The sequence below is a fragment of the Emydura macquarii genome, unplaced genomic scaffold (assembly GCF_026122565.2).
Source record: "Emydura macquarii macquarii isolate MOO-44397 ecotype Brisbane River unplaced genomic scaffold, CSIRO-AGI_Emac_v2 contig_2768, whole genome shotgun sequence".
Taxonomy (NCBI): Eukaryota; Metazoa; Chordata; order Testudines; family Chelidae; genus Emydura; species Emydura macquarii.
The window spans coordinates 42,387,281-42,410,580 of record NW_027132905.1 but is presented as its reverse complement, the minus strand read 5'-3'; the positions used below and the strand labels follow the sequence as shown (position 1 = coordinate 42,410,580).

At 46.7% G+C, this 23,300-nt stretch overlaps 1 protein-coding gene across 3 annotated transcripts in view; it reads right to left on the bottom strand.

The window, feature by feature from the left end:
- DVL1 (dishevelled segment polarity protein 1) overlaps window positions 1-23,300 on the bottom strand; it is a 182,778-nt gene that overhangs the window by 46,574 nt on the left and 112,904 nt on the right. For all 3 annotated transcript variants that reach the window (XM_067567248.1, XM_067567249.1, XM_067567250.1), the window contains exon 4: window positions 19,882-19,994. In XM_067567248.1, coding sequence (XP_067423349.1) covers window positions 19,882-19,994 — 113 coding nt within the window. The remainder of the gene's footprint in view (window positions 1-19,881; window positions 19,995-23,300) is intronic.

Here is a 23,300-nt window from a genome sequence, read left to right as displayed (position 1 = left end):
AGAATAAACTTCAGCCTGGGCTTCCTATGTAATCCTTACAAAAAACCCACAACCAAACCTCAGCATGCTATGGACACCTGAGACACACAGCTGCATCACCGAGAGAGAAGCCAATGAGGGGGAAGCTATGCAAATGTTTCGGCGATGTGCTCCATTCCTGGGGCCTCTTGGCTTGCCTCTGGCACACACATTGTTGCTGTGATGAATAGTCCTTCAGTGCCGAGTCCCCAAAGGGCAGCGCTGGGAAGACAGGTAAGACTCCTCTCCAGCAAGCAGCTGACATATGCAGGACAACGAAGGGGTCTCTAGTGAGAAGGCCCATTCTGCTGATCCTTGTTCAAAGCCACAAGTCGTGTGCTGCTTGGACAACAGAGACTGGAAACACCGTGGTTTGCTTTCAATGGTGTATGCTCAGCACAAAGCACAACAGCCTACTAGGCTTGCAAACACTCTCCCCCACGACCTCAGATCCCCCCTCCACTGGGTCCGCTAAGGAAGCTACAGATAATTCATCCCAATAGCCCTCTGGCTTGCTGAACCAGAATAAAGGTTCAGCTCAACAAAGAGACCATCAGGATTCAGTTTACGATGCCTTGAGCTAACTTGGCTGCAATCAGACAAACATGATATGGAAAAACAACCTGCTACAACAGAATTTCTTGGGGGATGGGGAAAGGTGAAGCAGAGTCTCCAACCATTCCTGAAATAATGGACAGGATATGTGCTACTTAGCAGCACCTAACAAAGAGAAACACCCCCAAGGGCATATAGCCTCTTTTGACTCACACACAGAGTTGTATAGCATTATGTTCCCCATACACAAGGAACACAACATGTACTCTTCAGCCCTGGTGGCTTTTGTTGTAGATTTAAGGAAAACCACCCAAAAAGAAGAGAGAACAAAAAATCTCTCTGCAAGATCCTCCACCCTGAAATCCCTTCCAGCCCCATCTCCTGGAGAAGAAGTCAGGCAGACTTCTTACCTATCAAAGTGAAGCACACAGCATGCATCACAGACATGATTCAAGACAACAAACTGCATTCAAGCTTGTGGATGCTCTACTTTGCATGTGGATGCTTCCAAGGCATTCAGAGCCTATGCAAATGAAGGTCATACACAAGCCGAAAGGGATGGATTAGTTCAATGGCTAATAGATATTATCTGCCTGACACGACTTTATCCATTGCAGAGAGGTGAGGATGGCTCCTCTTCATACAGCTCTGGCGGCACGCACCTGGAAGGCTGCACTGAGATCTGGGCACTACATTGCCAGAAAGGCATTGACATGACAAAGGTAGGTCAGAGAGGAGCAAAAGGCCAGGGCACTGGAGGCACTGACTTATTAGGGAAGGTGAAAAGAGCTAACTCGGTATTCTGGGGCTAAGGTGAGATATGCTAACAGCCTATAAATATCACAAGGGCGGATCCTTTCCTCTGTGTCATGCCCACGTAGCCAGACTTGGCCCAGAGCAAGGCGCATGGGGGAAGGAAGGGAGGAATTCTCCATCCCAGGTCGTGGAGAAGCAGTGGTGCTACTTGGTGGCCTCCAGCACTTCTCCATTCATAGGAACTGCCAGATTGGATCAGACCCACCATCCATCTAGTCTAGTGTCTGTCTCTGGACAGCAGTTGGTACCTGATGCTGCGGAGGAAGGTGCAAGAACCCTGCAGTAGCAGATGCGGGATAACCTGCCCCTACATGAGCTCTGGTCCTCATATCTAATAGCTAGAGATTGGCTTAACCCCTGAAGCATCTCTTCCAAAAAGTTTGCCAGCCTTGACTAGAACACCACTAGCTATCTGGGCTCTCTGTATCTGGGTCCCAGTTTTTTTTAAATCTTGCTAAGTCCTTGGCCTCTGGGGTGACCTGTGACAAATTCAGTTCATGTCCATTAGACAATACTTCTTGACCATGGCTGAGTTTGAACTGGAGACACGAAGCCAAAGACCCCCGTCTCACACTACCAGACTGCACTGCCCATTCCATCCCTCCCTCATTACACCTGAGAAGGTTCCTTCCAGAAAGGTCACAGGCCTGGAAAGGCTAAGACTCTCCAGAAGGCGACAGGGAAGGGACCCTGTAAATGTTCGGGCTCCGGTTTTGCACCATCAGACCCAGCACTACCCAGCTGCCACATCTAAAGATGCTAAAAGCCTGCCAAATGCAAGCGCAAGCATGGTCTCTCCTACCTCCGGCATTTATTCCTAACCAAAAACCGCCTCAACGCAGGGAGCTGTTTAATTAGTAGCCACAACTGAATCTTGCGACCTGCAGATGTTTCGAACAGAGCAATTGGCAGAAGTGATGGCTCCATGGGCAAAAAGCTACGCCTGTCTTCATGCCTGGTCCTGCCATAAGTGCTGGGCACTGGACTAGATGGCCTTGCGAGATCCCTTCCAGTTCTACTGTTCTATGATCATCAGGTTAGCGTGACTTTGCAATTGCCATATGGTCAAGCATTCCTAATTCAAGGAACAAGGAGCAAAGCAGTTAAAAAAAAAAATCTAATGGTAATTGTTTAGAGCTGGGCATGGACCTGGAGTCAGAAATGCTGGGGTGATTATCGGAGCAATGCTGCGTGAAACCAAATGAAAAGTTATTACTCTAGGCAGGCGGCCTGCCACTCATTTCCCCCAAAACCGTTTTAATCAACTGATAATGAGTTGCAGAAACAAGAGTTGAGCAGGGAAGGAGCAAAGGGATAGAGTTCCTCCTGGCTCCCTCCATGTGAAGAGTTATCCAGAGGAAGGTGGGGCATGAATGAAATCCTCCTGAGCTGCACTGAGGCAGAGAGGATCTCTTTCACTGGCCCCTTTGGCAGACATGCATGGCTGAGCTACAGCCACGCCCACAGCAAGGCTGAGCTCTGGTCTAGACACTATGACACAGACCCACCCAGGACCAGGTCCTCAGTTCCAAGTGCTCTCAATGAGCTCCATGGAGCTATGTCAACTTGCAGTAGCTAACTAACTATCTGCTCTGTACGTCGAGTCCCTTCTTGTTCATTTTCTCAGTGGAACGTGCAGGGTTCCCAAGGCAGCTGCTGGCTTTTTAAAGCTCCATTATAAAAAAAATAATCATGGACCCGTTTAAAATTATTCCACAGACTTTGAGGGCCCAATTGTCATTGTACAAAGCAACAAACGCACCCCCAAACCTACAGGTGATCCCACCCACCTACCCATTTCATGCGTAAGGCACAGCTGGCACACCCAAAATATCATGGCACCGCGCACCCAGCCAGGCCAGAGAGTGCCAATTAGTGCTAAATAATGCAATACGACCTAGCACTTATATAGTGATTTTCATCAGTAGATCTCCAGGGTACCCAAGTCCAGTGGGGAAAGGACTGAGACCCACCAATTAAGGAGTTAGGCACCCAATCTTAGTCTCCTTTGAAAACCCCCGTCACAGTGGACACAGGCCAGAACATAAAGATTCACTAGAATACTCATTACTGCATTGTCTAAACAGCAGCTATTAAAACATTTAACAAGTGCATCACGGAGCAGACATTTACTAACGTCTACAGTGGTGGAACCAGCCGGGGGGATTCCTCAGAGGGCTATCACAGTTTGTTCTCAGTGCACTTTCTTCCCCACCCCCCCTTTGCTATCATAAAACAGCAAATGAAGCAAGATGGGGAGTGTAAAAGTGCTGCTAATCCAGGTAAACTGGACTGAACCATTGTCTTCACTGGGAGTTGAGTGTCAGTGTCTTAGGGCTGGCGGGGAGGAACAGGAAGGAAAGCAGAGCAGTGAGGCAGCCCTGGCACATTTTGAGAGGGGGTGATCGAGAGGAGTAACTCATCCGCAAGGTCCTAAGGGTTTAAAGCCTGTTCCATCTGGGGTTGGGATCGAAATGGTTCTGGTATCAGCTCCGCAGCCCTTCAGAGTTAGAATTCACTTTGTTAAAAAGCAGATTATGTTAACAGGCAACTGTGTCTCAACCCAGGGAAAGGACAACCTCTTGATCCCAGAGTGCTGGATAGTTGAGCGCTGTGTTTGTTCCCAGACAGGTGTCTGTTAGACAAAAAGCATTTATGAAGGTAAACAAAGCCAAGTCAGTTGACCAGACCTAAATACATCTTCTGCTTAGCCCCGCCTGTAAATCTCTAGAGAAACGTTAGAGGTATTTTATCAAAGACAAACTCAAAGGAAAGTAATTACACCCAAGAGAGGAAACATAAAAGGCTGTTCCGTCCTTGCAGTGCAAGTTTGTTTCCCCTCCTCGGGGCAATGGAGTGTGCACAACTGAAGAGCTAAGAGAGAATACAGGCTTGGATTTTCCTGGCAATTGTCGTCTTCCGATTCCCTTTTGAACTCCCACCCTGGAAACGGAAACAGAAACATGCAGCGGACAGACCCTCAGCCGGGACGCAATGCGGCGGTGCCAGCGATGTCAGTGGAGCGATGTTGGTTTGCACCAGCTGAAACTCCAGCCATTGACTTCTAAAGTCCTCAAGCTGGGTCAGGCCTGTTAAGTGCCAGCCATGTGTATGATGCTATGGAGATAAATAATTATAAGGACGAACCTGTCTGAATAAGTTAAGAACCCCCGATTGCTGCCCCCTTCTCAAACCTGCACCCCAAACCAAAGCCAGTAAGGAATCCTTTTTTGAGCTATGTAAGAGCTCATTGCAATTTTTTTTCCTTAGGGCTTGTCATTTTTGCATAGCTGGGGTTTGGCTGGGACCGGAAATGGAACTGTTGAATGGCTGCCCTAGACAGAGGCTTCCTGCCTGATTTTGCAGATCGGAGAGGTGCTGGTAATTTAGATAAGTATCCACGCTTCTGGGTAACTCAGTCACACCCAAGCAGGCCAAGCTCCATCACTAGTTTACTATGCAACATGCTTCCTGCCGCCACTGATCACATTTGCTGCCAGCCACATCTCTCCTATTTTCTGCATGCTAGTTTTGGCAAAACGATAATACATGTTTCATATTCAGGTTTTTCCCCCTTGGCTTGGTTCTCATTTACACCCAGTCCCATTTGAAGCTGCTGTACACTGTCAAAGCAGTGTAAAGGGGGCATAGGTATAATTTGCTCCAATACTCAGGCCCCGGTTACATGGCCAGAGTGGAATAAATGGACCTTAGACCTTCTCTACAAAGGAAGGTTTTTTCAGTATCACCTAAGATGTAAATGTAAATAGTATAGTTACACCAGCATCTCTCATGCACCCATGTCAAAAGTGCTTTTTTCCTGGTTTTGCTTATGTTGCTTAGGAAGGGGTTCAAGCTAAACCAAAAAAAAGCCACTTTCTTTCTGCAGTAAGTGTCTGCATGGTGGTTCTACTGATATAATTCTGCCTGTATCATTGATAAAGTTTTCCCAAGTAGACAAATCCTTAGTGCAAATGAGAATCACACGCCTTTGTCTCAACAGTTCCCAGACACAAATACATCCTGTCTTTTCTGCTTCTTTTGTACCCAGTATTCAACGCCTATCCCACTAATGGTGAGGGACTTTCTTCCCTCCTTCGCCCCTCACCCCCCCAGCTGCTATTTCTTCATTAGAGGAAGCAGAATCCATTGAGACAATCAGACAAGAGCCTTTCAATCTGTCATGACGATTAGGAGAAGGCATCACTTAGGAGGTTAAAGTGGATCCTCCTTGACTTTCATCAACAACCAAGAAGGTCTCACCCCGAGGGACAAAAGCACTTCAAAGTGTGGAATCAAACAAGCCTTGAAAAGGGGCAGCAGAGGAGCAGCTTCTGCCCAAGGAAGTTATACAGTTTTCTCACTTAGCACTGGGTAGATTACCAGTGAGGCCAGCCCGGCAGAAATCACAACCACACCGAAACCTCAGATGGGAAATGACAGAGCTCCCCAGCTCTAGCTATTCAGGGGGATCTTTAATCAATTCTAAACAGACACTGAAACCCATTCCCACCTAAACAGCACATACCCCATGCCCTCCAGCTGCTGCGTCCAGGCCTGTGAGCATATGAAACAATCGTTCCCGCGGATGGAAGGGGAGAAGCGCAGATATTAGAGGTTTTATTGCCACGTTTTGCTCCCGCTTGTCTGTGTCTTATATCCACCTGCCGCCTCGTCTTGTGCTGAGACGGTGAGCTCTTCGGGGCAGGGAGTGGCTCTGTTTTGCATTTGTACAGCACCTAACACAATGGGGATGGGGCTTCCCCAATACAGATACAGAAACCAGACACAGTAATGAGGGGCTCCCTCCTTCTCTCTCTCACATCACCAAAAGGACTCAAAGACAATCACGCAAACCAGCAGTGGGAGTAGACCAGGCAAGGCTTTATGCCCCCTTATACATAACTCGCGACAGCTGTGAAGGTTCTGCCTCCATGTTAAAAACAAAGCGAACCTGAAAACAAACCTACTGGAGTTCAGCAACATTAAGTCCCTGGACATGTGTGACTGTTCCTGGAGCGTTACTGCCTCCAGTGTCAATACAGTGAGTGTTTGGTTTGGCAAGGGAACGTAATCACTTACCCCTGATGCCTTTTCCTTCAAACAGGAGTAGCCAGTACAGCTATTTGTTAAAGAAAATGTACCGAGAAACACAATCACTCATGAGCAGTTGCTTCCCAATGCTGAATTAATCTTAACTTGCCCTGGAAAAGGAGTTGGATGCAGAAAAATGTAACTTGCCTTTTAATAATATCCCTTCCCAATATTAGAGCACAGGATTCATTTTCAAATCCTCCTTCTGTTCCTTAATAGATTTGCCTGCATGGTTCCATGTCACCTTTCAGCTGTGACTCATAGAGCACTTTGTAAACATCAGTTAAATCTCCTACAATGTCTGAGGTCAAGTGTCATTATCCCCATTTTACAGATAGATAAACTGAAGCAGAGAGAGATGAAGGGACTTGTCCAAGATCACACAGAAAGTCAGCAGAAAACTGGAAGAAGCAGCCAGAACCGTAACACCCAGTCCCCTGCTTTTAGTGCTAAGCAATATTTCTCAGCAGAGAACTTCTACATTCACAAATACATTCTCTGGGTCTGATTTTCAGAGATACTGAGCATTTGTTGCTCCAAGTGAAATCAACATCTGCAGATTCCTCAGGAAAAAAAAATCAGACCATCAAATGCTATAATATGTATCTAAATGGGTAAAATTAGCTGACAGATGGTATTTACAAATTAAGGCTCTCCCAGTGCACCTTCTTCCTAATTTAACTGTTTCACTACAGTCCTTAGTACATTAGAGAGCCTGAGACCCTGTTGGTCCTATCCAAACCAACAACATTTGAAATAACTACACAAATATTACCCACATGTACCAATTTGGTCTGGATTCTAATTATGGGCACGCCCGATTTTTGCACGACGAGATCTCGACGAATAATAAAATGTAGCCAAAGACTGTTGGGCAAAGCTCTTTTCAGAAAACTACTGTGTGCGTTTCCGTTGCAATCGGCCTGAACAAAGGGCTCTGGGAATACAGATACACTGTACTCACCAAGGCTTAGGAATACATATACTGTAGCTACAACTGAAAATTGGGAACAGTTGCTCTTCCCAAACATTCGCAGGCCCTTGAGTGTAAATGCCAGGCATTTCCCAAAGCACAAGGCATTAACCCAGCATTTTTCATCTGTCCATACAATGGTTAATTTCACCGTAGTGCAAACTTGGCATCGAAACAATAACGCCAACACTTGACATCCAGTGACATGCCAAAAAACGGTAGCAGCTATAAAACATTCTGAACGCCAATGAAAACTTGCTCCTTAATTACCTCCCTAATTAGACGGTCCATGGTCCCTTTTCTCACTCCGCCTCAGGAAATGGACATGGGACCTTTGTCCTAGTCAGCAAGGGGTCCCGAGAACATGGGCCAAGCAGACCTCCCACGTTTCTAATTAAGAGCCTGGCTCCCCTCTCATTTAATGGGACTTGGTCAACTTTTCCAAGCATCAAGTACTTTTGTTGCTTTAAGGAGACGTGGGGGAGGGAAGAAAGGGAGTCGGATTCTTCTATAGTGACAGCTTCAGCCCATTCAGCCTGTGATTTTATTTGCAGCCCAACCCAGACATAGATTTGCTACTAATTAGAGTGAAAGGTGATCAGGAGAAAGATACGCATTTCCAAACTCATACAACGTCTCAGTTTGATACAAAGGGGCTTTTGGTGTGGGGGAAACTAATTATTTCTCTGCTTCCTTAGCACCCCTTCCCCCCACTTTTTTGGGGGGGAATGGGAGGGGATCACATTCAAAAGGTAACTTTGTCCAGATCCACTTTACAAAGCACATCTTTGTCTGCAAGTCGGCTTTATTGTATCTCACTCAAGAGACAGACAGTACCTACATCTGCACAAATGCTCTCTTCTCTTGTGCTTGGTGGGTAACAACCTGATTTGGGAACACAACAATCTCAGAATCATGCAGTCCCTCTGAAGGGAGTACGCTGCTGTTTGCTTGTCCTCTTTGTTTTCCAGCTGTTTTATTAGACACACTGGGGATCTGTAGAGGCAGATTAGTGTGTACATCACGTTATTTGACATCTGAGGATGCACGTCGCTCACTAACGGGAATTGTTCTTTTCAAAATTACTTAACAGAGATTGCACGTTAGGAGGAAGATACATTGGAAGGTTGGAACCCCCAGAAATTAACAAACTTGTTTCCATCGTCATGTTAGTGCATGAGTAATGAAAGGGAGTCATTCCCCTCTACAAGCACCTGAATCCTGACCCAAAGCCCACTGAAATCAACATAAAGCTTCCCCCATTGACTTCACTGGGCCTCTGAAAACAACACAGGCAGCATCTTATGCTGGGTGTTCTCTTAAGCCCCGATTCAGCAAAGCACTTAACATGCTTAACTTTAACTACATGCTTAAGTCCTATTGAAGTTATTTAGCTTTAAGCACTTGCCTAATGTTAAGCATGTGCTTAAGTGCTTTGCTGAATGAGTCAACCAGCACATTCCACAATGTTCCTTGACCCCAGGGAGGCTGGGTTGGCCAAGCTTGGAGCAGGCCCTGCTGACCATTGCTAAGTGAAGAGTTGATTTTTCAGTTCAGTGGCCAACCTAAAAAAAAATCTGAACAATTCAGTTTTGCACCAAACCAGGATGGTGATTTTGGTTTTCTTGACGAATCAAAAACAAATTTAAAAACTTCTGTTTAGGTCAAACAAAACATTCAGAATGTCGACATTTTCCAAACAACATCTGCCAACCGAAGCGTCAATTCACATTGACATTTCATTTAAAAACTTGTCCAAACAGTTCCTTTGGACATTTTATTGGGAAATTACTTTTCTTTTTTTTCCCCCACCAAAACTATTTGCTTCATTTGACCCAAATTCACAAGTAGTTCATAACCCTGAGGAATGCATTTTTTGGTGAAATTTCTATTCTGGCCCAGCTTTATTGTGGATATCTTTTGTTCAAAACCAACGGCAATGGAAATTCATCTGAGGCACCAGTCAGACATGGGGGAACAACTAGGAGAATGCTCCTTCCAAATGTCACAGCTCTTTAAGCGCACATCACTTTATGCAATTTAATAATGAACCCTTCAAAAGTTAAGCTGATTCCCTGGGGGAAATCACATTCCCCAACATCGCAATTTCTTTGATAACTAAGGAAGGACTTTTTTTTAATCATGACAGATACAGGAACAATGACATCTGGTGCCATTTATTATTTCTATACTATAAAACAACAACAACATTTACGAGAGGTGTGCACGTGGGGGTGAGGGGATGAAATATCCGCACATGTATCATTACCGAGTTACTCCCTGATTCAGTAAATCACAAACTCCTCTCTGCTACAAATCTCTACGATCTTTGATAATCTCCTGCACAATAAATATATCCGGTGGTAACCACATTCTTCTAATTCTCAGTTTATGTAAAGCAAGGCTTAACATTTTTCTTGAGAACTCTGTGAAAGGTCACTCGTGCACTTATGAGACAATCATTCAGGCAGGGGAGGCCCAGTTAAGCTTTTCCATTAAAGAACATGAAACTTCTTTTGCCTGGCCATTCCTGATGATTTTCATTAAAGGTTGCACATGGACACAAGAATTCTGCTCTAAAACGAAAAAGGGGAAGTAGCCTGCTGCAAGGCGCAGGATACAGAAGAGAAAAGAACAACATGATTTTACAAAAAAATGTTACAGAACCAGCAAAAAATGGGTATTTGAAGCAACTGCAAACAAAAAGACTGGAATCGCTGGTCTACTCCGGCTGCTTTGGGCAAAGGGGAAGAGTTAAGGTTATGCAGGAAGTTATGGTTATGCATTAATTTTGGCTTTTTCCTGACTTCAGCGTATTAAGGCCCTGATCTTGCAACGTGCTCTGCATGGTCAGACCTCTGCAACCATGTTGAGTGCCAATTTCTTCAATGAGGCACTGCCTGGATGCAGGGGTTTGCCCTGCATGGAGCTTATGGTACAATCATGGCTCAACATTCCAGCTTTAACATTCTCAATGGAGCTTTCTGTACACCATATATACTACCCAAAAAGTTCAGCTGCGGGTGGGTTGGGCTCAATGAAGGAACCACTGTGTGAAATTTTCAGGCCTGTGTTATGCAGGAGGTCAGTTTAGATGATCATAGTGGCCCCCTTCTGACCTTAAAACCTTTAAAATACACACACATTACAAATAGGAGTGCACACAGAACGATTCTAGTCCATAAACGTTCTTACGTCAGGCTCATCACCGTAGTATCTGAGCACCTTCCAATAGTGCATTGAGTAATATGAGTAGCATCTGTCACGGGTTTGCTCTCTCATTCTCTCTCCATGTGGAAAAGCATGTGCAGGACAGGCTCCTGTTTTGGTAGCCTGTTTTTCTCAAGCACGCCCGCACGCTGCTCTGGATTTATGCTACAGAAGGCTGGTCAAAGAAATTCACCTTGCACTTGAAGCAGAAGGCGAGAAGGTTTGTGATGGTTCTTAGTCCCCGGGGCAGTTCATTCCCTAATCTCATGCCAGCACCCATGAAAACGCTGTCTTCTGCACAGACTCGAGCTATAGCCATATTGTGGAGAGATCCCTTGTGGTAGAGCAGCAAAACTGTCCACCATCCATCCCAGCGCCTTCAGCTCTTTTAAATATCCTGAGCCCGGCCATGGAGCTACCTTGAAGATAAGGACCAAGCCCCTGAACTTGATTTGATATTCTGTGGGAAGCCAGGGTAGAAAACGGATGGCTGATGAGTTCTCAGTAGTTCATGTTCTGCAGCATTCTGCACTAGCTGGAGTTTCCTAATGGCTGAAGGCTTCATGCCCATCTATACCGCAGTAGATGCATATTTAATATGTCCTGCATAATAATAAGCTTTTTCTTCACATGTCAGCCACCCCTTGTTCACATACTGATCTGCTAATTGGTCATGATCATTTTATTCATCCAATTTCCTGGCTCACCCAGGCCCATATCTCCAAGATGGACTGCACACAGTTTGGAAAATAAGCTGGCCACAACCTATGACAGGAAACTGATTTTTATATGAAAAGCTGCAATTAAAATACTATATTTATCTGCATTAAGAGTGCACAGAAAGTTTGTTTGCCTTCCAACTTGAATTTGGCTCTGTTAAGGACTGCAGAATGTGGCCCTTATATGGAAGGGCCATACACTCTGGGTATGTCTGTAGCCAAGCTACTACCAGCACATATGGGACAGAGTTAGTCAAAATATTGTTCTAAAATATATGAAAATGGCTACAACAAAACAAAAGCTTTCTCGGAAAAATTTCATGATTGCTAGAAAATTTTCCAGGTTTTTCCAACAACAGAAGTTCAGTTTTGTTTTTTGAAAAACGAACACACACAAACAAAAACCAAACAAAATAACCACCAACATTTTCACTTTTCAAAAGCCTTTAAAAAAAAAAAAAAAAAAGAATGAAAAACCAAAACATTTTCCCAGGAAATTCTGAAAAATAAAAATGTTTTTCCAAAAGTTCCCATGAGAAACAACTGATATTTTCCAATTAGCTCTAATGTTGGGTACAGTAAAATTGATCAATCCCCAAAAGCAACTCCGCAGACAAGAATGTTTAAATAACACACGATATAACAGGCAGGCAGTATTTTCCAGAAAAATCCCAGCCTTTTTATTAGGGATTGATCCTGTGGAGAAAGGGTTAAGTGGATTCTGCTGACTAATTTGAGGACTGTCTCTCCTTATCTCACTTGGATATAAAGCAAAAATTGCTCTCTGGTGAGAGGATTTAGAGTGTGGGCTGAGCAGACACGATGGAGGAACCCTAGGAGCAGCTAAACCTGGGGAGAAAGTTTGAGCTGAACTCTGTTTTCATATTGCTAATTCCTTTGCTAATGAAGCCAAATCCCATCAGGGGGTTGGGCATTTGACTCTACATGGTGCACAGAGTTTTAAGCAGTTTGGAAAAAACACCTTCCTCACACAGAGTGGGAGAAACTGCAGGTGCTCGGTATAAGTCTATATTCTTGAATGGTCCCATTCATGTCTATTCTTCGCTAGAAAATAAAGCAAGGAGCCATAAAAACAGTGTCATGTTACCAGGTATGTCCCAAGGCCTCAGGTGAAGGCGTACCATCCATTTACAGAATGGTCAGTGTGTCCCCACAAATGCATACGAGCAATTCAACAGCAGCACTATTATTAAAAGTAATCCTGAAAACAATGAACTAGATGGTTAAGCCCAACACTTATGAGCAATCCTACCATGACAACGCACTATTAATTATCACCACCAAAGGATGTCGCTAATTCACCATCACTTAAGTCTTAGAGTTTTTAAATTGAGTTGGTGTGTCTTTGTGAAGCATGTGCTCCAATTCAACTCCAGGTTGTTGGACTTAAGGAAGGAACTGCTGGATGAAATCCTCTGTCCTGTGTTACGCAAGAGGTTTGGCTAGACAACCATAATGGTCTCTGCTGGCCCTAAAATCTATTAAACTAATTTTTCTCAGCAACTCAATAATGATGAACCAGTTTGTGCAAATTGCAGTGAGGATGAAATTGCAAGAAAAGTGCTTTCAGCCTCCAAGGAGTTAGAACAAACAACATGACCAATAACTAGAGAGGCGGCAGGCCCAGTGGATAGGACATTGGACTCAGGAGACCTTGCTCTGTTCCCAGTTCTGCTTTGTGATCTTGGGTGAGACCCTTCCCCTGCTTGTCTTGTTTCTCCCCCACGCCCTTTGTCTGTCTCATCTATTCAGAGTGTAAGCTCCTCATCTGTCTCTTACTTCTCTGACCCCATCCAGTGCCTAGCACAATGGGGCTCTTGTCTGGGGAGCTACAGGAAAACAAATGGTAATGCTAACTAGAAGATGTCCTTTCAATTCATGCTGCATCCTCCACACAGAGGCTCACACCCACATTCTACTGAATCTGTCAGCTTCGGATCAGCTCATTCCCCTCCCCGCGCAACACCCGAATGATTGGTCTGTACAAGGCCTTTCTTTATTTGAACATTACACTGAGCTTCCGATTATCAAAGCCCATGGCTCAGGAAAGACAGAGAAGATTATTCTGTAATGACTCCATTGCTGTGCAGAATGACAAGTCAGGAGAGCGCGGCTCAGGATTCTAACCCTTAAGGACAGGAAGAAAAGAAAGGCCACCTGTAATTTACATTGCTTGCTCGACTGATTTCTGCCATCATCACTGTAAGTGCGTGGAAGCAGAGAGACACATCACACATGCATAAACACACCGAAACGCACTCCTTCAACAGTCCAAACTCGGCAATCACAAAGTATTGTTTTCTTACAGTCGGGCCGCAAGGCACCAATTGAGATCTGGGGCCCCACTGTGCTAGGTGCTGTATAGATAGAGTGAAAGGATATCCCTGCCACAAACAGATGGGGAAATGGAGGCGCAGACAAGGGAAGCGATTTGCCTAAGGCCACAGAGCAGAGTGGTGGCACCTGAGTTTTAAGCCAGTGCCTTGTCCATTAGGCTTCCTTCCCAACTTTTATTGGGGCTAAATTCATGACACTTGAGAGCCATGGACTTCGAAAGGCTTTCTTAATCTTGCTCACTTTTCTATTTCTGTACATGCATGAACCTGGTGTGAATATGTGCATAAGTATCCCTACTCCATCCCAGCAGCTCCATTAATTTAAACAGAAAAAGTCAACCTGACAGCCGCTGCCTAACATTTTGCTAGGAAGTCATCGAGTTACCATACTGCACAGCAATGCTAGGAGAAATTCTGCTGTTGAAAGATCTGCTTATGTCTTTTAATTGAATGGAGCATAAAACAATGATTGAAGATCCAACAGCACCTATCGTTACGCAAGGTGTGATGTTCTTTTTATCCTGGCCAGATTCCAGCGTAGATAGTTACATGCTATCTGAAAGTCCCCTTGCAGGTTCAGCTGCAGGGAAATGTCTTCTAAGCTTACTTTTTGTGCTGCAATTAATGCACAGTAACACTCTGTGAAGTGGAGGTGGCTGCATTTCAGTGTTGGGGAAGTGAATCATATTCTTTGAAAATCACTTAGGACTGTTCTGGTTTCATTTCTGGAGAATTGCAGGTTACAGAAAGTCCCTGATGTAAGTTGCCCCTGCTCATTTTGCTCATTTTACCAGTAAATTCTGCTGTTCAAGAGGTTTCTCTGTGCATTCACACTTGTGGGAGGTCACCCCAGCAGTGTAATGTTCAGAGGCCCACAAATGACTAAGGACTTTCAAGTTCCTGATTTCTCTTTTTGCATCAATATGGGACTTGATTGAACATTCACGATGAACAGAACCTCCCAGTAACACAAGAAATGCTCCCTTTTTAGATCCTCTATTACAAATGGAAGGCCAGGTGCATTACCATCTCTCTGAAGCACTGCTGCCTCAAGTACCTTTACTCTTCAGCAGGATTCACCCTTTTACAACCTAAAGGCGGGTGCATAACGTGCATACCTGCACTCTGCTAACACACACATTCTCCACTGTTGTTTGCCAGATCCGGCAGAGGAAGGGGAGTCCCCTCAGTGGGTTTGTGGCATTATGAACTTTGCAAAGAACTTTGGGGGAGTCACAAAAATAATTCTCGTCCATGAACCATTTTCTCCTTGTCCTGGAAAGTTCCAAGAGTGAATCAAATTTAAAATTACGACCAGAGCGGCTTGCCTAGCTCGTGGGTTCTCAAACACAGGGGTCGCAACCCCCAGAGAGGGTAGCGAACAGGCTTCAGGGACTTTTGCCCACCTTATCCTTTCCATAATGGTAAACGAGAAGGTGTCTCGGCCTGATCCGGCTTAGATGGCAAGGCAGGCGTGGGAATGGTTTTGGGAGGGAAAAGGTTGGGAACCACCGGCTTAATTAAAAGGAAGTGCTAAAGACACTGTGCTAAAGACAGAAGAAACCCCTGAATGCTAGGCTGGGAAGAGTGGTCCCTTCCATGGGATACACTTAGAATTTCCCTCTTCTCCATTAGTCACATTTCCTCGGGGTGTTTTCACCTTACTTACGCTCTGCTCCCATTTCACCCAATATTCCCAGTGGATTTTCTATTGGTTGCCTTCTGCTCCTTGCTTTACAGTCTCTTCAAAGTGGGGAGAAAACACCTGTAACACTTGAACTCACAATCCCGCAATGATAAGAGTATTAGGCGAAATGAGTTTGCCGTCCCAGTTGGGTGTTACCCTGGTGTGCCAGTGTCGGAGAGACTCCACTATGTCTCACTAGCACCTTCTCCTGCCAGGCATTTGCTTGAAATTAAAAGAAAAAAAAAATGTAACAAGCTGTACAATTTCTCCCCTTCATGGCGCACTTGGGGACCTCTCTCTCCTTTCAGCAGAGGAAGGCCATTCACAGAATCATAGAAGATTAGAGCTGGAAGGGACCTCAGGAGGTCATCTAGTCCAACCCCCGGCTCACAGCAGGACTATGACCAACCCCAACTAATAATGTAGTTGAAACAAAAGGAAGGACTCCTCCATGCAAGAACGTACCGGGGCACTTTTTTCAGTGTAGCTGGGTGAGCCGACGGCACTGCACAGGTGCTTAAAGGAGCCTGGCTTTGCACCGCAGTGTAATTAACACCCACGGAACAAAGCAAAGAGGCCTGCAGAGCCCTAAAGAGGATCACTCCCCCTGCCCCACAGTGAATTACTAGAGTTGTAATTTTGGTCTCATCTAAACAAGGCTCTACATGGCCAGATCAAAGACAGCTTGCACTGCCTTATTTCCACAGCGGCAGGGAAAGGGCTCAGCCATTATTCACAGTGACGCGTGACACACACAGATCTTGTCCCTGAATTTGGTTGTGAACCCCCGGCCTGTTGTTTGTTCCACAGCTGTATGCCCCCCGCCCCCCTATCCTTTCGTTCCAGCAGGCAGAAATAGATGGCCAGAAGGCTCCCGGAAAGGATGACTCTGCAGACAGATGAGCTGCGTAGCGAAGGGGGTTTCAAAATCAATCTCACTAATAAAGAGGGGTGGTTTGATTTTTTTTTCCCCAATGAGATGAATCATTGCAAATTACACCTGCCTTTTAATCGTATTTAAATGCCCGAGAAGAAGCTGTAGTGAGCGGACAAGCCTGGATAGTGGCCTTCAGTCGGAAAGGCAGCCCTGGTCTTGTTTTAAGCACACTGCCTCACATCACCACGGCCTTGCTCCTGTGTCCAGAACGCTCCGGGGAAGAGGATAGAGCGCTGTGCAGAATAGATAGCCACTTACGTAGCTGGATAAGTGAAATGGGCTCCTTTGCGGTTTGGTGATATCGGCAGGACCACGCCAGGTAGGAAAGCAGGAGGATTTTACCACAGGACCTTGGGTTTCCACGCACAGGGAAAGGCATGGGCTAGTTGTCAGAACACAGGACCAAGCAGCCAGGAACGTGTGTGTTTCAATGAGACATGCTCAGTGACACACGTTATTGTCTTAGGCCAACCATTCAGGGTTCGATCCAGCTTCCACTGATGTCCGTGGCAAAACTCAGAGACACTTCAGTGGGGTAGGATCGGGCCCTCCAATGACCCACCTCCATGTCCTCATTAAAACAGGGGTGATCATTCTAATTCACCTGCTTCATCAGGGCTCCAGGATTAATGAGTAATTAGCTACGGTAGGTAAAGCCCTCTGAAGAGGGGTAAACCCTATCTAGGGGCCATGGACTATTTATTGTAGGAAAACTCGGTATGTGATGTAAATCCCCTTAAATGCAGCGATGGGCCAGAGTTGCAAAATTCAGGTCTACAAGGCTACAAACTCTATGTGGACTGAAACACACAAACCAAACCCCGTGTCCACAGTCTCACAAACCTACGCCGCCGGATTCCTCAGAGCTCTTCTCCACTTTCTGACCCAGCCATTTAAACAGGCATTGACAAGTCTAGTGCACGTTCCTCCTCACAGACGGCAGCTGGGAGCCCTGCCAGCCTACCTCAGCCTGAGAACACGCTGCACAGAGGCATGTCTATGGGGGAACAGCTCACGACAGATCTCACAGAGCAGGGGAAAGGAGAAACGGCCTCTGAGCTGAGCAGAGAAAACGTACAATCTCTCTGCTTCCTCTCCCACAGCTGAAAGCCAGCCTCAGCTGTACCACCACAGATCTGCCCGTGGGAGTCAAGGCCTAAAACACATGTTCCCCCTACGGCGGGCTAGCGAGTGAGAGAGGGGCATGGACGAAGGGAAAGGACATCATATATTTAAAACAGACAGGCATGGGCCTCACAGGGTATTTTTAGGTCTTTGGTAAACCGCCCTTAAGGTCTGATCCTTCCAGGTGCCAAACAAGCCCTGAAGCCAGCCCAGAGCCTTGTAGCACTGAATCCTTCATAGGAAGGACCTGGCTGCGTTCAAAACCCACCCAGCCCAGCAGGTATCTGTGTTGGAACCAACTCATTGGAGGGATAGACACCACCAGGCATTCACATGGCATGTGACGAGCAAGGGATGGACAGACAGACACACAGGCAAGGAACAGCATTTCAACATAGCCTATGGAGAAAGGAGCTTTTCATCTAAATGATGAGAAATCAGCTGAACTGGTAGAGAACCAGGTGATACTAAGTGGTTTTGGCCAAGTTGCCCGTTGAGATTTCAGATGCAGAGCCCAATCTCAAAGCAAGACTTGGGAGGCGCCGTCCACAGGGGCTGAAACTGGCCAAATCAGGCTGCGGAGCCCCAGGCAGAGAGATTCTGTGGAGTTTCACACAGCTCTGGCTAAATCACTAAAACAGCGGCCCTGCATCACGTCAGGGGCATGTGGGACACAGACCTACTCAGACCTCAAATGAGGGGTCCACCAGCTTAGAAGTAGAGAACTGGAGGCAAGCAACAAACTCCACAAGCACCTTCTGTTTCTTTGGAGTGGAGCGTCAAGAAGAGAAGCAGAACAGGCGCGTGGGAGGGAGGGAAGACACCAAGAGGTCTGTCTCTTAATGCTTCCTTCTTATCGAGTTCAGACTGCCATATTTAACGCAGTCATTTCTAAAGAGATTGGGAGGGAGGGAGCTTTAAACAGAGGTCGCCTTTTAACATTCTTCACGTAACAACCTTTGACCCAACATTGTTAGAACATTCCCCCTTTCCAGCGGTTTCCCGACGGATTCTGCAGTCAGTACCATGTGAAGACGGCTCTCTACTCCACCTCCATTTGAGGGACTTTTATTCATTCTCCGAGCCACTGACAAGTTGGGTGGTTAAATAAACAGAAAGACACCTGCTGCCGACACAGTATTTATGCCCTTTTGGTTTTGTGTTTGGAGGCACTCCACAGATACTTGGGTAGGTGGGGCTGTGAATTAAACTGACACAGATTTAAGAGATGCCAGCTCAAATTATTACAGAATTGGGACAATTTTATGCTTGATGAGCTGCAACACTTAACCCTTAAGTAAGCCTGGACATGGCCAAACATTGCTTATCTGGCAAGGAATGAAAAAATAAGCTCACTTAGCTATATAAAGTGGAGACCAGAGGAAGGAATTCCATGGTTTAGATACTTACTTTGGATGTGCAAATGTTTCAAACCCATAATCTGAGGGTGTGCATTAGACGCACACACAGAGCCATGTAAAACCATGGCTTCCTTAATACAGATCTAGGGCTTTATCCAAACCCAAGCGAAGTCAGTGGAAAGACCCCCATTGACTTCAGAGGGCTTTGGATCAGGCCCTCAGTGTAAAATCTGAGGTCACCTGGGATTTTACAGCTGTCACTTATGGCTCCCATCATGCACAGGGGAGTGACTCCTTCACATAACGGGCAGGGCTGTGTACACACAGCTTTACATCTCTTGGGCTGAGCCCAGAAGCAGCACCCAGAAGGCACTACATCCAAGTCTGATGAGATGTGATCAGTGACGCCACTCGGGGACTGTAGGCAGGTAATGAAATGAGTTCGGGGGAAATCTAAGATAGCACTGAAGGTAGTGTCCTGAGACACACCAGAGCTGCAACAGACAACACCATGGAATATGATGCCTACACCCATGATCCCAGCTAGACCAACTGTGTGCCAGTGACAGTCCTAGAGCAGTTATTCAGAAGAAGCTGTTGGCACTCTATATACAAAGTGCTAGAATTGGTTGAAACACAGGGGTCAAAGTTATGAGAAAAGTGAATTTAAGAAAGGGGAACAAAATGGACACGTTTTCATCAAAAAGAGAAACCTGGACAATTTTGACCAGCTCTAAAAAAGCCCTTGATCGCCACTGAAATATAAATAATAAGCAGAAATGCTGTAGCCATTTCTGTACATTCTACAATACAATCCCCCCGGCCCCACTTCACCAGGACTCCGTGCGTCGTGCTCGCTAGCACGCTGCCCTGTCCTTTATCGAAAGCCACCATCTTTTTTAAAAGGCATGGGAACCCAGACCTACCTCTCTCAGGGGAGGGGCTTTCACAACCGCGGCTCCATCTCCATCCGGGCCGCAAAAAGAAAAGAACGATGCCATGTATGGATAAAGGGGACGTGGCGCTTACCGTCTTCATGGCCTTCCCTGTTCCTCCGCCGGTGTCTGTCTCGCCTGTGGCTGACGACTGACTCGGTTCCCGTTTCGTTGTCCAGTCCATCTCGGCTGCTGGCAGCATTCGGGCTGTGAGAGACAAGGGGGCAGAAGACAGTTTGGGGTCACACACTACCTCACTAAAAAAAAATTTGCAAACACACTTAGCACCCGGGAAGGGTCCTGGCTTCGCAGCCCCAGAGGGTGAATACAGAAGGCAGGTACAACGCAGAGAGCAAGTGCCGCGAAGATGCCCTCAGTGTTGACCCAGAGGGCAAGGAGATACATCGGCCTTCCTGCCTCGGGAACGCACAGAAAGCATCACCCTCCCGTTGACCAGAGCCCTCTCAGAACCTCTCGACTCCTCCTGCCTGTGGTCCCAGCGGTCTGACAGCCTTGAGGTTGGGATAAGAAAGGGGTTGGTTCCACGTGAATCTTGGCAGATGCGTAGCACGCTTTGGAGAGGACAGCAGGAAAGCAGCTTTGACTGTTTACACATTCACAGAGCACTTGGAGACCAGACCACTTTTGCACAGTGTCCTGCTGGGAGCGTGGCCATCAAGAGAGGAGTCACAAACCCACCCCGGACCTGCCTAACTCAGGGGGGAGAACACTGCAGGGACTCTTGAAGAAAGAGTCACGAGTTCTCATCCACGTTCCTACCTCGAAACTCACAGGCCCTCTCCCCGCTCTCCTCCTCAAGATTCTCTGAGGCTCAAGGAGCCAAGAGACATTCGCAAGTACGTCTGAGCTACTCCGACCACGCTGCCAGTCGAGCGATGTGTCCCTGTGGAGAGGTCGCAAGCAGGGGTCGCTCTGAAAGACGTGCTAGACACTCGCTGGCTCTCTTGCTCAGCTATCCCTAGGGTGGCTATTACCCAGGAGTCTCACTGCTGCAAAGCAGACACCTTCTGCCCGCCGCACCCTGTGTGGTCGCTCACCATCCTGAGGGCTCGTTCGCACCGCGCACGGGTCCCCAGTCTTTCTGGCAACGTGTTCAACGTGAGCGGCTTGCTGGGAGCCACTTTTACAGCAAAGCTGTGGCCTATGAAGACCACGAATCCCAGAATCCATTGCTGAGATGCAGGTGATTAAGAGACAGAGGGATGGAGGAAGCAGCCTCAGAGCATGCTGGGACTCGCCGGCACTCCAGGCTGCACTGCCAGATTAGGGAGGAGGCTGACTGCCTGACACCATGTCATCCTCCAATCCCTACGTTACCTCAGGGTCTCCCCCTTCGAACCCAGTAATGCAGATTCCCTCCAAAACCTTACAGCATGGTGGCCCCAGCCACGGCATTGCTTCACTGTCTGTTCCTAGCGGCTGGTCTACCCTGGACCATCCTCCTTCCTCCACCAGTCTAGAGCCTGATTTTCCCCCACCGTGTCCTGACATTTCCCTGCCTGTTTGGGGTGAGCAGGAGAGATCAGAGGAGTACGGTTATGTTGAGTGAACAACGTCAAGGAGCAAGAGTGGACAAGGGGCCAGTTGGGACTCACCCAAGCAAAAAGTCCTGCCCTACCCCTATCTCTGGGAGGCCGGAAAGGCCTCCATTTTCCTCTTCTAGGGCAGGAATTTGCCAGTGCCCAGATATTTCAGTGGAAATGTTGGGATGTAAGCCAGGGAAGAATGCGGCCTCTAAGGCTTACGGCCACGTTGTGAACCTAGACAAAATGAGAGCAATGCTGACTCCCTATTCCCAGCCTCAGTTCATCTAAGCAAGGTGGCCCATCACTGCAATATATGCTAGCCAGTAACTGGGGCTGAAACACAGAGCACTGTGCACATATCCCATTTACGAGCAACCGTCTGTTTCAAGACCACTGCTGAGGAAATGCAAAAAAGTGGAGCTGGCCAGAGCAGAGGGGATGAGCTTTTTCCCCCTCTCTTCCAAACTGCATTAGCTCGGCTGTATACTTTCGCCTTCAGGCTCAATGTGTTTTATGGCTCTCTATCATTCTTACATTTCATAAATGGCACCGAAGCACTCATGTGGGAGGCAATAAGAGAAGCCTCCAGGAGCACTTGCAGAGCCCAGAGCTCATTTTAATGGGACTGATTTGTGGAAATTGACCCACGGGTCCTGCAAACGCCGACAGAACACGATCTGGCACAGCATCCCGCTGCTGTATGTTTAGGAACTGGAATGGCTTCCCTGACACAGGGGTGCCACCCACAGTTACCTCAGATACAAGCCCATCAAACAAGCAGCCCCAGTTTGTGGACACACTGGGCAGCAGAGGGTTAAATCTCATGTGCCTCTCTCTCTAACGAGGTGCTCACCACAATAATATCCAAGCCCCACGCCGTCATTGTCAGACTTATTCTCACGACAACCCGGGAGGTGAGGAAGTGCTGGGGAACTGAGGCATAAAGGGTACGTCTGCACTTTAAGCTGGCAGTAAATTCCAGCCAAAGGAGACACGCTTGCGTTACCTCAGTTTGTCTCCTCAAGCTGGGATTTACCTCTACCTCAAAGTGTAGAGGTACCCTCAGCGACTTGCCCGGGTCACCCAGGGAGTCACTGGCAGAGTTGGGAATTGAACCCAGGTCTTATGAGTCTTGGCTGAGGGCTCGACCTGGTTGGTCTCCCGTTGCTTCTCTCAGATCGCTGTATTACCATTTGGGGACGCTTTTCACCGAAGGGTCTCAAATTGAACCTCCTCGCTTCACCAACAGATAAAATAAGGCATAAAGCAATGGCTAATTTGAGGGAGGAGGGGTTCCATTTTTGAGACCCTACGGTAGGGTCTGAATTCCAGAGGCACTAAGCACTTACAGCTCCTGTTGACCTCAATAGGAGATGGGGTTGAAAATTAGGCCCTGCTGTAGTATGTCTAAAGTTCAGCACGCAAGAATTGTGGCACCCAAAATCACAGGCCATTTTTTAAATGTGGACCCAAGTGACTTGCCCAAGAACTCAAGAGAGAGAGAGAAATACATCCCAGATCTCTCGAGTCCCAGGTCCTTGTCTGAACCAAGGTCATTGCCACCAATTTTGTATGCGCCGAGTGACTCCAGTAACATTAAATATTTGTCTTCGGGACAAAAAAAGTTACACAAAGATCACGCTAGTTACACCTCAGTAACATATGCTCCAACACTGACTCACCATTTGCCCCCATCAGAGACTGAATGGATCTCTCTAGTCAAATAGCAGGCCAAGAGAGGATAAATTGCACACAGAGAATGCAATACAATGGATACAGTTAATGACATTATGGAAGTGCTCGATTGATTATATGGATTCAGAAGGAAAAACTGTTATACAACTACTGTAGACCATCAATGGAGCTGAACAGCTTGTGTGTAACAAGTGTACAGAGGACTTAAAAGGGGGCCAGAAGCCAATTATATGGGCACCTATTTAACACTGATTGTCCCTTCTTTTCCTGG